The sequence below is a fragment of the Cryptomeria japonica genome, chromosome 9 (genome assembly GCF_030272615.1).
Source record: "Cryptomeria japonica chromosome 9, Sugi_1.0, whole genome shotgun sequence".
Lineage (NCBI taxonomy): Eukaryota > Viridiplantae > Streptophyta > Pinopsida > Cupressales > Cupressaceae > Cryptomeria > Cryptomeria japonica.
In genome coordinates, this window is record NC_081413.1 from 14,696,802 (window position 1) to 14,715,993 (window position 19,192).

General features: G+C 32.7%; 1 protein-coding gene across 4 annotated transcripts in view; it reads right to left on the bottom strand.

Moving 5' to 3' along the window:
• The window catches only part of LOC131077148 (squamosa promoter-binding-like protein 7), a 67,919-nt gene extending 63,461 nt beyond the window's left edge, over positions 1-4,458 (bottom strand). For all 4 annotated transcript variants that reach the window (XM_058014576.2, XM_058014575.2, XM_058014574.2 and 1 more), the window contains exon 1: positions 3,754-4,458. In XM_058014576.2, the coding sequence (XP_057870559.2) occupies positions 3,754-4,268 (515 nt within the window). In that variant the 5' untranslated portion in view covers positions 4,269-4,458. The remainder of the gene's footprint in view (positions 1-3,753) is intronic.
• Positions 4,459-19,192: the final 14,734 nt, after the last annotated feature.

Here is a 19,192-nt window from a genome sequence, read left to right on the forward strand (position 1 = left end):
TCTGCAAAAAATTAATATAAATCAAGGGTACATTTTTTTTTAAATAAATTTATATATTGAAGATAAATACGCAAATCTATAAAACCTATGTCACAAAGTTTGAGTTCAAGTTTGTGTCTAACAACAATAAAATCGAATGAAGTTCAACAAGGAGAAAAAATTAGAAAAAATATTCAAGAAATTCACCTTATATAAATTTGATTTTTTAAAAATATAAGTAATAAATTTAAAATGAGTAATGAAATAATATTAATATACTGATATGCTTTCTGGTATTGGCATAGTGTGATGGTTAAGTTTTGGTGTTTTTCTTGCCATCAAGATTCAAACCCCACTAGAGTGTTATTGTTGAATGTTTAAATTGGGGATGAGGTCCCCTATTTGTGACATCACCGGTTCATAGCTCTAGGTCAAAAGCGTTAACCCCTTACTTAAAAATAGACATAAATATACGTTTAAATATATTTATAAAGTTAAACATAAAATAAATAATTAATAAGTTTAAGAAAAAAAAATTAATATTATCAATGTACAAATAATAAATACATTAAATTTATATATTAAATAATAAATAGATTATAATAAAAGTTTAATTTAAATATTTTAAAATATTGAATTAAAAACAAAATTAAATGCCAAATCGACGTGATTTAATACATAAAGTATAAATAAATTAAATTTTATTTGAAAATGCCAAAATTAAAATTAAAAACAAAACTTCAAAAAAATTAGAAAGCCTCTTTGTGAAAAAGCCCTAAAAAGGTTGACTCGATTGTAGACGGCAAGGATGGATGCATCGGAGTTTGATGGGCACTGCTAAACTCTTGAGTAGTGCAAGGTGAAGCTTTCTCTTCCTTTACAAGCAAAGGTTCCATCATTGATGGAGGCAAGAAAGTTAGGTTTCATCCACCTCACAGTTAGTAGCTCCACAAATGAATAAGTTATGTTTTATTAAATATATTTTATTAAAAAATTATGCCCTTTACCAACATGAATATATGGCAAATTTCAACAAATTTTTAAACATGTTTTAAAGTCCACCAAATTTCGAATTTCATGACTGAAATTCTGCAAATGTTGTGATATAGTATAAAACTAAGTTTACTTAATTTATGGTGTTGCTTCATGGAGTTCTCAACTTTAAGGTTTTCCCCACCTAATTCTATGTTCATATGCAATTATTTGTTGATCATATGTGCATTCATATATTTATTGTTTATACATTAGATGCAAATAATATTAACTCATCTAATGAATTATATTCTTTATCACCTTAATTCCAAGTCTTTTTTGCTATTGGTGGATGATTGCTATGGTGCCTTCATCAAATTCAAATCATTAGTGGAAACATTCACAAGGCATCAAATCCAATAATGAGAAAAATGCACCTCCACGTAATTCAAGGAATATGGAGTGGTTGAAAGACGTAACAAAAATATCATGGAGATGGCACAATGCATGATGCAGGCAATAATATGCCCTACCAGTATTGGGGAGAAGTTGTGAACACAACAGTCTATCTTCTAAATAGGACACTTCCTCTTGAACAGCCTAAGGTATAAATGCTTATTGATATTTTCACTAATAAAATAATTGCTATTTTGGATGTTGATGAAAGGATACATAGCCATATTTTATTGTGTTTGGGAAGAGATCAAGCCAATTCCTAAGAGTCTAGTCTTAAGAGAACAAGGCAGTTGTGTGACTGTCAATAGTGAAGCAATTCGGCTATATAGAACTTTGGCAGATTTTCAACTTTGTCAGCATTCTGATTTAAGACTAAACCCTTGGTCCTATTCATTTTCTCAAATTTCAGGACAAGCTTCATGTTGTTTCTAGTTCAGTCGTTAAGGAGGGTATTAGGACAATTTGTATTATATTGATATAGTGACAAGAATAGTATAACTGATTACACTTGGCTTTTTGCTTACGCTCATTTGTAATTGCCATCTGGATGGCCTTTGTAACTGACATCCATTATTAGACATTCCTCAATAATACAAGGCTTCTATCTCCTCCTGGGATGATCAAGCCTCTTCTCTTGTCTCATTCTTTTGCTTATGCCAACAATAATGTTGTAATTCAGTAACCTCCACAAAGGAGAAGAAGCATTTTAACCCAAAATTATACACGACCATATAATCATAACATTGCAGGCCACTAAAGTATGAATAAGTATGAATATGTCCAATAAATGTTTTAATTTATCTCAATGAGCTATACATATCTAAAACTGATCAAAATAATTTAGCATCCTACACAATGATCTAGATTCCGTATCAACCTAAAAATGCCCACAGTTAAAAGCTTGAAATACTTAGACCAGATGTACTCAAGATTAAAATACTTGTAATAAAGGTAATAGATTCCACTCACCATTCTTGAACACTTGCACTCATCAACATATAAATTAAAATAAAATAAATCTTAAAGCATTATACATCTGAAACTGATCAAATTGTCCACATATTTAAAAGCTTACAGGATTATTCCAGAAATCATATCAACACAGAATTATAAGATCCAATATACTGAATACTTAAATTGAAATAATGCTTGCCACAAAAAATTGAAACGAGCATTCACTATCATACACTATATTTGTAGAAGCTTATTAAGTTTTTAACACAAATTTCTCACACACAACAATGCAAATTGCACGTTATTAAAGCCTAAAATAATTAAATTAAATTGCACAAAAGGATATCAAAACAAAAATGCATGGAGTTAACGCCTGAAATAGTTAAATGGAAAAATGCATGTTGTGAAAGCCTGAAATACATATTCACTATCCTACACAGTTATTTAACACAAAACTGCACAGAAGCATATCAACACAAAATTCCATTAGAAAATCGCATAGTGTAAGAGCCTGAAATAGTTAAATTGAAACAATGCACGCCACAAAAGCCCAAAACATCTATTCACTAATATTTAATGCAAAAAGCACCAAAGCATATCAACACAAAATTGCACAACATCTAAGTTGCCAGTTTGGATATGGGTTCGAGCTTTGGCTATGCCAGAAAGCAATTTTTTTCCCGGATTCAGTGCAGCTGCACTATTATAAACTATCGGGGCTTAAATTAAATGACAAAGGATCATATCGACACAGAATATGTACAGAAGCACATCGATGCAAAATTACACTGTTATTAAAACATAAAAATCTTAAATTAAGTATTTTAACACAAAAATGCCTGTCATGGTATCAACACAAAATTGCTTGACATGAAATCCAAAAATACTTAAAATTTTACTAAATCGTATCTAAAGAAATACCATAGAAGCATATCAAGAGACAACTGCACCGTTGGCACTGCGTAAAACTCTTAAATTTAGCATATCAACATAAAATTGCCTATCATGATTTCAACACAAAACCGCACTGTTGTTGACGCGTGAAATTCTCAAATTCAACATAAAAACAAAAAATCAACCCTCATTAGACACTAGAATTCTTAAATTAAACTACACAGAAGCATATCAACGCAAGATTTGAAATCGTGAAAGCTTAAAATGCACGAAAGCATATCGAATGTAACTTACTAGTAGTAAAAGCCTAAACCCATTATATTAGATTGCACAGAAGCATACCAACAGTAACTTGTGAGTAGCAAAAGGTAAGATTATTTTTGTTAGGTCAATTTGCACGTACTAAGAACCTAAAATTTTAAAAATTAATAGCAAAAAAGCATATCAACACAAATTGCAAGGCTGGATGTCTAAACTATCTAAAACAAATGCACTCACTTGCCACACTGCTGGCAGTACCGCTGAGGCACATCGTCGAGCACAACGGTGGCTGCATTAACGCAGCTCAAACACACGCGGTGCCGCCGGTGGTATCCCTTCAAATGGCTGATGTCAGACTCGCAGCTCGGCACCTGGCAACGTACAATGCCGACCTTTGCGCGCTTGCGGCTCCCGTCGTGTTCTTCCTCCTCTTCAATTTCCTCCATTTCCGGACACGCGCACGGCACTCTCCCGGCCAAAAAATTCTCGCAGGTGAGCCGCGGATCCCTCTTCCGGATCCTGCTGGCCGTCTCCTCCTCGGTAACATCCTGCGATCGATTCTCCTCGAGTGAATTTTGCACTTCTAGGATTTGTAGGGTTTCCAGGGGGGCCAACAACTCTTCGCTGAAATTGGCAGATGGCTGCTCCTCGGCATGCCAGGGAAAGATGGATGGGGAGACATCAGGGAAGTATAGAATGTTTTCCCAATCCCAGGTTACTGAATTTGTTGGGTCACCAGACAAGTCTGCCATGAGGTTCGAACCCTGAACATCACCAGCTCAAAAGAGAGAAAAAGGGCACAGATTTTTCACTTCTGTATCTGTAAAGGGTTTCAGATGAATAGATTTTGCTTACATTTAATCGTCGTGGGGTTGGTTACATTTTGGTTTGCTTGCGTAGAATTGACTTCGTTTTCTGTTCTTGACTCGGCATTTCTTTGATTTGAGATTATCGTTTATGTATTGTATTTTTATTAATTAATTGATTATGCCTTCTTGCCTTGAAAGGGAATCTTTCCCTTATTGTTGGTCGATGGGAATTATAATAATATCATAGTCAAAATCTATGAAAAGGGTAAAATATTTATTTTCCCTTTTCACATCTGCTTTTAATCATATTTATAAATAAATAAATAGGTAATACTTTTAAGGTGAAAATTGTAAATTATTATTATTAAGTAGGTGGTGGTTTGGGTGGTGTTTTATTGGGATTTGACTTTGTAAGTTCTAGAGTTGTTTTTATTGACTTAAATTTTATGGGAAGTGTTTTACAAGAATTCATTTTTCATGAATATGAATGGTTTATTTAGAAGGCATATATTTATGGGGTGATGCAAGGAGACTTTCTAGGAAATCGCTCATCTAAATCAATTTCACTTATTTCAATTTCATTTAATAATGTTTTACACATAATTAGGGATACTATGTTTAAATAATCTGTAACTAATGAATTGAAATGCTTTTGAAAAAATCAAAATGATAAATTGTAAATTATAATAAATTGGAGTGATAAATTATTCTAGTTTTTGTGGAGAACATTTTTATTTTTTATATTATAATGAAAGAGATAGTTATAAGCTTTAAGTAAATTTGATGAGACAAAGAGAAATCCAATTTCTTACATGCATTAATGTAAAAATATAGACATTAAATCATTCTCTATTAGAAATGTTAATAAATAAGGATAAATATATGAATGTGTGGTGGTGGTACACAAGAAACACTTTTTTACTGAATATGTTAAAAATAAACTTCAAATAGTCTCTTTATTTAAGAGAAGAGTTTTTAAACTAGATAATTATATTATTTTCATCACATGATATGTCTAAGTAAAATAGAAAGTAAATTATAATTTTATGAATATATTTTAAAAAGTATTATATAAATTTATAAATAATATCTTTTATGATTCATTCTATTTTAAAATTGGTAATTTAAAAATAAATATTTTTAATATTATAATAATATTAATTCAATTATATTATTTCATATAATAACCAAAAATTATATAAAAATAATAATTCATATAAATTTAATATATCAAAACCATCAATAAGATATTTATATATGAATCTTATAAATCATGTGGATAGGTTGGCTACATAATGTTGCCAAGGCCCACATACAATATTAGTTTAAAATTATGTCATCATATATGATGATGTTTCAAAATGTTGTATCTTTAAAAATAAATTATATTTTTTTATCTTAATTATTGTTTTTATCTAAACTTAATTTATTGTATATTCTTTTAAGTTTTATTAACATTTATATTTTAATTATTGAGATGGATAAGTTTCTAAGTTTTATTCATATAGACATCATCTAAATACAATGAATATTAAATAGATGATTCATCTTAGCACTAGAAAAAGATAAATATGTATATCTAAAATGGTATTCATAAATATATGAAAATATTTTTTGATGGAGGATTTTTCATTCACAAAATTGTTTTACCTATCCAATACCGAAGCACAAGACTTAGGTTGACACCTCTTCGGGTAAGAGCCAATGACGGGTATCAATTCAAATTTGTTTGGAGCACGTTATCCCTTACTAAAGCACAAGCCTTAGGTTGAAACCTCTTCGGCTAAGAGCCAAGGATTGAGGGGTATTGATTACGTGTAAATTTCATTTTGCCAAATTTGTCCAAAGCACATTATCCCTTATCAAAGCACAAGCCTTAAGTCGAAACCTCTTCGGCTAAGAGTCAAGGACTAGGGGGTATCCGTTCTAAGGAAATTCCATTCTACCAAATTCATTTCGAAGCACAATATCCCTTACCAAAACTTCTTCAACTAAGAGCCAATAACTCAAGGGTCTCCATTTTGAACAAATTTCATTCTACCAAATTCACCTGAACACGTTATCCCCTATGATGTCAGTGTCTTACAATCAACAAGACTTGCTTTGTGATAAACTCATTAAAAATATTAATCCATTTAACTTTTTCAAAAGTCAATAAATTTAAAAGGGGCAATGATTACACATTTGGTTGCTTGTCTCTAGCATTTAGGTGGGGCTTCATGTGATTCTTAAGACACAAGAATATGTTAGTACGCGTCAGGTGGGAAGAAGACCATGATTTTCCCCACCTTTATTCACGGTTAAAATGCAAAATATTTAAGCGGGGTAGTTTATTTTTTCGGAATTATATGCTTTTACATTATTTTATAGTTGGAATCCAATGTCGACATAGATGACAACATATTTTGTATGGATTAGTTGGCCACCTGCCAACGTCCGGCTGGTCAACCTGCTCTCTTGGATTAGAGCAAATTGCAAGGTATCCTTCGCTATTGGCCATATATCCTTTTACTTAGTTTATATTATCATTATTCTATGCTCTTTGTCTTATTGTTTGGGACCCATGGGGGAAATATATTCACCCATAGTCTTTCGTTTTATTAACTTTTTTTAATGTTTCTTTATTACTTTTTACTATTTTTATTAGTTTTCTAATCAATATTATTATTTTGTATTTGAAATTATGGAGAATTTTGAGTAGTTCATAGTTTATATATTCACTCATAGTCTTTTGTTTTAAGGTTTTTAATGTTGGTTTACGATTTTTTATTATTTTAGTAAGTTTTTCAATCATTTTGTATTTGAAATTATGGAGAATTTAGAATATTTCATAATTTTATGTTTATTTAATGTATAGTTAAATCAAAAGGTGAAAAAATATTAAAGGAGGGGTTGTAATTGATGGTTTAAGTAGATAAAATATAAATCATGGACCCAAAGGGTTAAAGGAGAGGTTGTAACTAATGGTTGAAGGAGACAAATAGAAATGACGGGTCCAACAGGTGAAAGGAGGGGTTGTAATTGATGGTTTGAAAAGAGATAATCAATAAAGTGCTTGCATAAAGAGATTAACATGAAATATGACTTAAAGATATTAGTTTTATCACAATACATATTCGTTCTTGCTTTTGCGTTTGGATTAGATCGTGTTTGTTTATAAACAAACAAACATGATCTAATCCAAAAGCAATAGCAAGGATAAAATATGACTATTGAAGAGATTTAAATGGTATATTCAAAGGAGATAAAATGTTGATTGTTTAGAGTTTATGTGATCATGAAGAGTTTTAAATGGGTAATATTCAAAAGAGGTAAATATTGATATCTAAGAGATTGTGTGGTCAATACAATCATTAGCTATATTAAGGGGGTTGAAAGGTTTAAATAAAATTCAAATTGACAGTGATGAAGAAATGTAAATGATGTATTCAAAAGGTGTAAAGCATTAATTTTATGTGATCATTCATTGTCTTTGTATTGGAGGGACCCAAAAGGTTAAAAGAAAGGCTCAATTTGATGATGATGAGAGATAAATGGTGTATTTAAGCATAGTGAAGCTATAATCATTCATAATCCATGTGATCATTCAATACAGTTACATTAATTATCTAGAGGGTTAAGTAAGAACTTAAATTAATGATAATGACAACAGTTATACAGTATATCTAAAAGGCACAAAGCAATATTAAAAAGTTCCCATCATGAGAATATTTTCATCAAAAATAATCATGTTTTTAATAAAAGAACAAAAATTATATTGTCCTTAGCGTATAAATAATCAATTTCTTCAACTCAATAATAAAAAATGAGAAGTATCTATATGGGATAAAAAAGAATATCTTACACTATTAGCCCTTCATTTCACATCGATTTGTGTGGATGAATTAAATGCATGGTCTTACAACTCAAATTGGCTCATTTGGAACATTAACCAACCCTTGCCATAGACCTATCACTAAAATTTCTTTTGACAAATGTTGCCTTTGCCAAGAAGGGTTTAATTCAATGGAGCTCCTACCTTCATGAACAAAATTGTACCCATGATGTTAAATGTCCCCAATTCTTTTTCAGGTTTTTATGTTCTATTTTTTGAATGCCTACAATCTGAAATAATGTGAAGTGCAACTAATTATAGCAAACTATAACAATTGAAACAACAACAACAAAATATTTGGAAACATGACATAGAAACCCTGATTATATTTCATTTATCCATAGTAGAAGAAAAATTACATTTATTGAAATGTAGAAATAAAAATATTAATCTCAAAGTTACATTTGATTTTTACCAAACTTCACATATACTATATTTAATGTATATGTTAGCTAAGGAATGTTACATGGAAAGTACCTCAAATACCTAAGAGATGATGAGATGGTACAAAATAGACCTAGTTGCAACAAAGATGTGGCTCCATTCTATTGCAATCTACCTCTAAATAGTGTTGTGATATTCATAGAATCCCTAATATACAATTATAATTAATATTCGATGGTGGAAATAGGTCAACATATAATCCTTAGTTAACAACCTTAGCACAACATGTGAAGCTCAAAGTAGGCATAGATTTCCTCACCCAACTGTGATTACTCAACTATGATCAAGGAACCTTCCTTGATTATGTGTATGCAATTCATAAATGTTGTAATCAAATTGATGCTACTCAAATAAACCCAAAGATAACAAGAGCATGGAATAGTCCAACGACCAAGGGCCAGTGATTAAATGATTGAGCATATTACTCAATTAAATCTTCATAATAGTTGTGACCACCATGCAATGATGTGATATAATTATAAAAATGAAACTCCTTTAATTTTTGCTTGAAATTATTGATCACTTTTCTCTAAAATAATATACAAATCTCCAATTCAATTAACCATGAAATTTATATTATGAAATTATCAATGGTAGAGGCAAGGGTTCTTGTCCTCAACTCAAAAGGAGGTCCAAGAGGGGTTTTTTCTCCTAGTCCTTAGAAAGTAGCCAAGAGTTTTCACACGTAGATGTAAATTTAAACACAATCTCAAAATAAAAATACCAAATAAAATCTTCATAATAAAATAAAGTGTAGTGTCTCCTTGATATACCTTTCCAAATCATGCCCTTAGATTTTTTGAATTGAATGTTGATTACAAATATCTCGCTCATACGAGCACCAACATTAGACCAATACAATCTCCTTACAAGAAAACACGTTATAAATAACCTATGAAAGACCAAGAGTCTCTACTAAGAAATACACTTATATTTAGAAACCACCTCTTATGAAAGACCAAGAGTCACAACTAAGAATTCCACTTTAGATGTTCCTATGGGGAATTGAACTTGGGCTCCACAATGAGGACCCAACATTTTAACTAATTAAGCTCAACATCTTGGACCATGCCATTAGATTTAAATTTTCCTTCGAATATTTAAAAATATATATACTTAAATTCTTAAAAACACTTCTTTTTTTAATTTACTAAAACAATATTAGTATAATTTGATCAAAGATAAAAGTGATTGGACCCAACTTGGTACAATAACAATAATTTTTACTTCCCTTGTCAAATCCTTTGGCCTGCAAGAAATGAAAATGGGCTAGAGGTCTTCTCATGGTGCTAGTTCAAAAAGGGAAATGATAGTTTGACCTCCACAAAATCACTTGCCCCGAAGAAATTACAAATTTGGATAATTAAAAATCTACATACCTTCCTGCATACATTCCTCTCCTAAAAGGTTCTTCCAACATACCAAGTACTCCATTACAATATTATTATTCAACCTTATCTCTCTCCCATCTATTATAGATTTTATTATTGGAGTGTGGTGGAACGAGGCTCACTAGTCTAGACATGCAAACTAGGAATCAAACCCATTCACATTAACATACATTGGAGAATAATCAATAAGCCCAACTTCAAACCCTCGGGAGAGATGGGTGCAACGATTAAGTTATTCTCCTTTGAGTTTTGATATGATTAGAGAAGATCACATAAGAAAATGCAAGAACTAGGTATAAAAATATAAATTTGACAATAATCATCATAAGCAGTTAGTTAAGGACATATGTGTAAAGTCCGAAGACAAATCTGGAATAGTAATTAGAAAGGGACTTGTGTCTGCAATTTGAGCCTGAACTTGTGTCACTCAATGTGGCTAGGTGTCACTGGCCTAAAGATGTATGATGCAAATATCATAAACAAATTTCAGATCAGGATGTCCCAGAGATTATCTCCTTGAAGTTTCATCAAAAAAGTGTTAGTCATTGTGTCTAATCAACAGTGACCAAGGTTTTCTACTTCTTTAAAGTTTTGATTTGTTTTGTCTCAATTTGCACTTCACTAATCTATAATCCAATCTTACCAAATTTTAATCCTACACACAAAAGAAAGAGAAACTGGTGTTGAGTTGTATAGGGGCTTGCTTAATTCAAACTCGGTGTAGTAATTAACCTCCCCTACAACAATGATGATGAAAAAAAGAGCTTACCCTTATAGAGTAGTGGTTGAAAACCTTAAGGAAATTCAAAATGGAAATGGTATACATTTGCTATGAACCTCCTTTCCTTGAAGTCTCATTAAAGGTTGATGTTTCTATGTGTAAGTTCATGCATGCCTTCACATAAATTTGATCATGGACACCATCTTGAATGCTTGAACATTTGAATACTCGACCTTTCTTTCACTACCTTGAAAATACTTAATTTCTTGCTCATTTGGAATGGAATTTATATGAAGAGATGTTTGAAATGAGCAAGTAAGATCAACCTCATGAAATATGTTGAAAATTTTGAAGAAGGCCAACATCAGGAGCACTTTCCCACTCAACATTTTTCAATTGTTAAATGATTCAAATTTGGGCCCCTTTTGGCTAGACCATGGTGCTAGGTGCTATAGTCTAGGGGGACTAGGATGTTAGGCACCCTAGTCCAGGGGGATCATCCTAGGCTAGGAACTAAGATAGAAAGCCAAAAATAATGTTGAACCTTCAAATTTGGCATTGTCTTGAGAAAAATCAATCAATCTAGGGGGCATGAAGGGAGAAGCACCAAAGTGATCCCCAAATGAGTATGACATTGTGTGAGGATACAATTTAGGACATTTATCCCCCACTTTCGTAGGAGTATGACCTTACACCCACACTCTTGGTGAAGTACAAGATGACATCAAAAGAATGTCACCAATAAATTAAAGAGATGATAAAACACCAAGCCCTTGAGGACTTAGGATTAAGCATCAGTCCAAAACATCAAGATAAAAGGGATGATGTTATCAACACATGGAGCTTGCAATAATGAAAAAGAGATATGGCTTCTAGGTCTCTTAAGGACTTGCTTACTATGAGTTATATGGCAAGAGAGAGAAGAGGCATGACTTCTTGGTCTAGTAAGAGTTGCTTACTATGAGTCGTGTTAGAAAAAGGAAAGTCAAATTAGTCTAGAAAAGTGTGTTATTCTAGTTGACTCTAGATATTACAAAGCAAAACATGGGTTCGCTAGATAATCTAACAAAAAATGATTGCAAAATCGGTGCTAGAGTGTGCACCAAACATAAAGATTACAAAACAAGGGCTTGGCTTGCAAATTAATCCAAAAAAAGTGACTAGAAAATGGGTGTTGTAGTGTGCACCAAGCATATTAGGTGTGTGATCAAAGCGTACAAAGTAAACTTCATGGTGTGTGCATAAAGTGTAACATATATAGTGGAGTGTATGCCTCGTGCTAAAGTGATTGTGCATGCCATACTAAGAGCAATTGCTTTAAGGTAGCATACATACATCCAAAAGGCAAGCAAGTTGCAACAATGAGATGCCCCCAAACATAAGCATTTATCATTGGCAAAACCCACAAGACATTAAAGATCACATAAGGGATCCATTATCTGGGGTCAGTATGCGCATCAAATAAATCATGTATATCAAGTATGATTGTTTTGAATTGACCTCATCCCCCAAATGTAGTGGAATCACAAGCACAATGGAAGAAGAGCACATGAGATGAACACAAGTATTTTTGGGTCAACATGGAAGAGACCAAAAAAGTATCTCAACGCTTTGCATCATCCCCAAGTAGACAACAGAAAAGCACATTTATGACAAGATCACATTCACGACATAACATGTATAGAAGAAGTGAGATACAAATAGAGGAATGTTACAACATGGTCGGTCCTTTTATTTCCTTGTGCCAATGGAGCAGCAAGTCTCATCCAAAGAGAGCTTAATAAAACATGCCAAGCTTCACATTGCATGCAAGTAAACCCACAAAAGAATATACTACATGAGTGAGCTAGTCTAGAAAATCATTCACCTTCCAATCTTTCTCAACATCCTTTAGTGATGGTAGGAAAGATGCTAAAGGAGCCACAAATGGTACGGTAGATGGAGCTATCACTAGTGCCAAACAAGGACCACATGCTCTAACGATGAATCACTGTGAGTCACAAGGAGATAGAGTTAAAGCTTTTGAAAACCTTGGAGATAATTCATGATTAATGTCAACAACTTCATACATATCATTAAAGATATTAGTACTCTCAACATTGTTATCACCATCTTCATCTACTTTAATCACAATAGGAGATCTCATATGAGGATGAGATGAAGAAGAAGAAGAATCATTGACAACTTCAAACTTTGATGAAGAAGATCAAGATAAAGCTTCTCTCTATGATTAGGCAAAGGGGAAAATAGGACCAGGTCAACATTTGATTGCTTGGAAGAAGAGAATTTTGAGAAGCAAGCAAACGAGCCTTAGCATGATGCCTTTGTCAACATTGTCTCACGCTACAATTTCACGTGTTATGACTCGAAGCTTGTGTAGAAGAAGGTTGGGGATCACTCAACATTGGTTCATTTTCTTCCTTTTCTCTAAGAACGAAAGGAGGAACAAAAGAAACTACACTAGGTTGAGATATAAAAGATGTTGGATGCTTCTCTCTTTGTCCTTTATATAATTTGGTAAGTGGAGCCAAAACATATATAGGAGGAATAGGAGGAGTAGGAAGAAGTCCTATTCCAGGATGTGAAGTAAGAATAATCATTTTCATATCCATAGACGAAGAATCATTAGGAAGAGTAGTCGAAGTGGAACCCAAAGGTTTACTTAAGGTCGACATCCTATTGGCTTTGAACTTTTGATGGGATAGGAAGCGTACTTCTTGATGAGGTTTCAAAGGTTGAGGTTTTTTAGGCCAAAAGCAATTAAGGGTGAAGTTCCACGATTGGCTAAGAGCTGGAAAATACTATGATTGATAGTCATAACTTGTCCATTATGAGGGAACTGCAAACACTTATGAATGGTAGAAGTGATTACTTTCATGGAATTGAGACAAGGATGTCCCAACTTCACATTAAATTTGTCTAAGGTAGGGATAATGGAAAAGGTAGCATCTAAGCACTTAGTACCAATTTTGAGGGGAAGGGTGATGGAACCTATGGTGGTACAAGTGAAACCACCATGCAACTTAATCACAACACCCAGTTTATCATATATATCTCGATTGAATTGTTGCGTGTAGAGATGTTCTTCCTTGATAACATTCACCATATATACTGGATCAATGAGAACTCCACGTGAAATTTTGTCTTTAATCTTTGTAGTAATGTATAATGGACCATCATGTGCTTTTATGATATCTCTTGAGTCAAAGGTAATGCAAGGGTCACACCTAGGCTTAGGTTTCTCAATCAATCTCACAACATTATTGGTTCAAATTAGAATTATCTTCAATATCTATAAAGCTTCTATCCTTATGTTCAACAACATTGGTAGAATAAGAAGGCAAAAGATTTTCAATTTTTGATTAGGAGGTGCCACAAATTTATTTCCTTTGTCATTCATCACTATATCAATAGAATCAATATTTGGATTTCATGTTTCAAATGAGTGCACTTCAAAGTATCATGCACAAATTGACAATGGTATTAGCAAAAGGCTTTTGGATTAAAACAAGGTGGAAAAGGCTTAGGAGTATCTATAGGATGAACAAGAGGAAGATTCATCATATTTTTATTAATCGATCAAAGCATGATGCTATGAAAATACTTATAAAGAGGACTGAAGTTATGATGCTTGAATTTCGAAGAAAAGTTAGCTACAACTGAGGTTGTTGTGGCTGCCACTTGAGAATTAATTTTATTAGAAGAACTATTGCTATTGAACTTGATGAAGTTGATGTCTTGTTTTCTGAAGTTTTGAGATGTTTGGTGAGTATCTTAATTCCTATCAATTGGAGTTAAAAGTGAAGAGGGCTCATATTGATTCACTTGAAGCTGATAATTATGGAGTGTTGTGCACAAGTATGTCAAAGATGCAAATTCATAAAACAAAATCTTATCTCTAATGTCTTATGGAAAATTATTAATGAAAACTTTGAATATCACCATCAGGCACAAGATAAACAATTTGTGCATACAAATGTGTATATCTATCAATTAAATTAGTTAATTTATCATTAACATTTTATTTACAATGTACTAAATCAGACAAAATATCTTGTAGACCAATATTAATATGAAAATGTTGAATGAATGCATCAACCAATTTTTGAAAAGTATTAATTGAATAATTAGACAAAGAGCAAAACCATTCCAAATCTTTATCTCTTAAGGATCGAGGGAATAGTTTTGCAAGTAATCTTTGGTCATAGTGGAAATCGCTACACAAAGAGGAAAATATTTTCAAATCAGTTTGGGGATCACCTTGTTCATTATATTTCTCCAAATGGGGGAACCTCAATGTGTTCATGAAGAGGAGTATGAAGGATGTCAATAGAAAGTGGGATAGTGGTAGAATATGTAGGAATAGTGGATTTGGATTGGGTTACGGTAGCTAATTTTTTTTGTAAAGATGAAATTATTGCATCAAATGGTCTATGGTGGCTTTGATGGATGAATTGAATTATGATGAAGGATTTGAAGGTGTAGTATGATAGATAGGTGGAACATTGTGGTAGGTATGTAGAGGGGATGGTTGAGAAACAAATGGGAGATTTGTTGAAGGTGGCACATAGGCATATTGATTGATAGGATTTTGCCCACTACTTGTTGAAAACTACTGGATGTTGGTCGGGGGGGTGAATTGTCATATATTTAAACTTGATCAAATCAAACTGCTTAAACCATAACATCCATTCAAGTCAATCTGCATGAAAGAAAACAACAAAAACAACAAGTGCATCCACACAAGAACACCAAGATTTTTACATGGAAAATCCAAACTGGGAAAAACCATGGTGAGATTCTAACTCACAACATGTAATAATTATTTGCAATATTTTAGGCCATAGGCCAGGGAGCTCACTGCTCCAGACTTGCAGGCTAAGATACACTACCTTAGGGAAAGATACAATAGAAGGACTTGCTCAATTGAATATCACTTCTTTAAGGCAAGATACAAAAATAGCCATTCAGATACACTATGGAAATATTGAACTGCATAGGAAATAGCATATGTCAACATGTAGATAATAGTTCATGAATTAGTACTCATCTAACTGCTCAACAACATTTTTGGACCACTACTTCGCTTCATATTCGTACCATACTTCTTAATATCTCACATATCCATCCATCATGCATCTCTGCTACTCAAACACAACTAATCTATCCATTATATATCAACCAAATCAACAGTAATGTCTATTGGGTTAGCCAAAAAGAAGATGTAATGTGTACATAACATCGACCTAAAACATTTTAATGTAGAAGAGACATGTGAGGGTTCACACCTTCCAAGTATCACCAAAAGTCTTTACACATAACCACTTAGACCAAAAACACATAAGCCAATTTCTATCAATCTGATTAACCCAAAATATCTTAATTTGGACCCAAAAACAAAATAAGCGGTCAACCACAAAAGAAGCACAACACCTTATGAATAATAACAATTGATCCGCAACATCCTCAAAGAAATATCAAGATGAGGAAAGTAGTGCATTCTTCCATGCACTCTTGAAACAATACCATAATTGATTATAGGCAACAATTTCATCCAAGAACAACTTATCCAATCAACTAGGAATTTGAAATCAAGCTACCAAAAAAAATTATGCAAAAATCAACATATCCATCTAAAACATATCTAGTGCAAACACATGTTTTGAATTATGATATTGTTCACTAGAATAGCTAGCAGAGCTAACACCACTACTTCTTAACCAAACAAGGAACATTACTCCTTCAAAAATACCTCATGTCATCATCCCAGTCCATCCAGAAAGCACAACATCAATCTGTAAATAAATTTGTAGCATATAACCAATTTAATAGACATCCAAACTACAAACCGGATACAATGAAACATCAAGAACACAAAACTACCAGGCAAAATATTGCACCATACATTAATACTATACATCACTTATGTACCACAAACCATCGACAACAACATCACAATACTACCGAACCATAATACATCCATACTATCATCACAATAAATAAGACCAAACAAATAGCCAGACAAACTACCACCAACCATACCATCAATAATAGGTTTGACATCAATGACAACAAAGACAAATATGTGTAACAATCTCCCCCTTTGTCATTGATGGCAAAACAAAAATATTTCTCCTTAGAAACTTCTCCCCTTTGACATCAAAGACAAGGGTAACTTTTTTGCCAAAACAAACTAATCAAAATTACAACTCCCAAACAAAAGAAAGAAACAAATTGAATACAAGTGCATCCATATAAATTTTCATGCACTGTTGGGCTAGATATCTTTGAACTGATTCTACAAACCCACAAGAGAAGAGTTCCATGAGAAAATAGTGGGTGAAAGAATCCTATTCTAACATTCACACTCGAGACTTAGATTGATTACAATGTCAAAAGTATTTGCATTCATCACACTTCATTCTACCTTTCTCGCTTTTGCCAATAATATGAAGAATATAAACAATCACAACTCCATTGCATCCTTAAGACCATAAAATAATTTCATATACTCATCTCTTTGTCTCTGCCTTTGGTGCAACTGAGAGTGAATATATCAAACCTCAGATCATATAGTATCGATTGCATCCTTGTAGATATCAAATGAATGAACTAACTCGGTAAGCTGAGACTCAATAGAGTCTATCTCATCCTTAAATTTCTTCATAGAAACAAGCCACCTCAAACAATACTGATACAACCATGTAGAATTATATGTCACTTTACTAAACTCAATAAATCCATGTATAAGATTAAGATGTGCCCTTAGGCACTTAATCATTTTCTCTGCCAAATTTGTCTATGTATAGGGTTCACTTGATTCACTACTAACACTTCCAACTGAAGCCATACACTCAATTGACAATTCTACTATCACTTATAGAAGAACATTAGAAACATTATTAGGAACAACATTGTTCCAGAGTAAATATGTCATACATACATGTTCAATAATGTCTTGATTATATGTCAAAACAATAAGATAGAACTCAACAACATCTTTTAGACCATTAGGGCGACCAATAAAGCCAAGCACCTTATCAACATCAAGAGAATTTTCCTTAGAATGAGTGGTAGACATGATGGAAGATGTGTATGTAAGCACGTTAGGTAGAGATGTAGTAATAGGTTTGGAAATCTCATCTTGGTTTGGAGGAGTGGAATGTCCAAGCACCTCAATAGAACTAGCTAATTTCATAGTGTTTTCATCCACTATGTGAGCTATACCACATAAAACATCCACACCATGTTTATCATTTTGAATCTTGACCTACTTAAACCTTCAAGAAAGGGGATTGTCTCTCCACCCAAGTCTTCTTGGCTCAAATTGTGAAAGATCATTCAATTGTTTGTCAGTCTTCCTCAATTATTCACTAGACACTTGAATTGAAGAGTCATCCTCATCATGAGAACCATGAAGGGAAGGATTATCAACAATGTTAGATATGGCAGGTGTTGGGTTAAGAAAAGAGTATTCACCCAAGATCCTATGGAATAAGTTAACCAACTTAGGCTCAACACCCTTAGTGTTTAAACCTTGGGAAGCCATAAGTGTATAACTTCTTCTCACCTAAATATTGGATTTGGGACAACAGTTACCTAATGAAACTCACACACGAACACAAGGAAAGAAGGCAAAGCTAATGGAACTAGTTTATGCTGTCAATGTTTTTTTATACAATTTTAAAATAAAGCGCAAGTACTAGCAATGAAACAATGCAATGTAGTAATAGAATGATCAATTAACCACTTAATTAAGCAAAATGATCTATTAAAATGATTGACTTTAGCAATTAATGTCTCTAAATATGAAAATTATATACAATTAAACTTAGATATGAACATCCAAATCAGAAATTATGCAAGAAGTGTCAAGTTCACCAACATGTAATGTGGTGGAATGGGGTTCACTAGTCTAAACATGCAAACTAGGAATCAAACACATTCACATCAACATACATCGGGGAATAATCAATAGGCCCAACTTCAAACCCTTGGGAGAGATGAGTGTAATGATTAAATTATTCTCCTTTGATTTTTCATATGATTAGATAAAATAGAATAAGAAAATGCAAGAACTAGGTATGAAGATTTAAATTTGATAATAATCAACATGATCAATGAGCTAAAAAATAGACATGCGAAGTCTAAAGAGAGATCTAGAAATAGTAATTAGAAAGGACCTTGTGTTTGCAATTTGAGCCCCAAAGTGTCTATCAATGTGGCTAAGTTCCATTAACCTAAAGATGTCTAAGTAAAAATATCATAAATAAATTTCGGATCAAAATGTCCTATAGGTTATTCATGTTTAATTTTGTCAAAAAAGTTGTTAGTCATTATTGCTAATTAACAGTGGCCAAGGTTTTCTACTTCTTTAAAGTCTGGATTTATTTCTCTCAGTTTGCACTTCACAAATTTGTAATCCAACCTTTCAAAA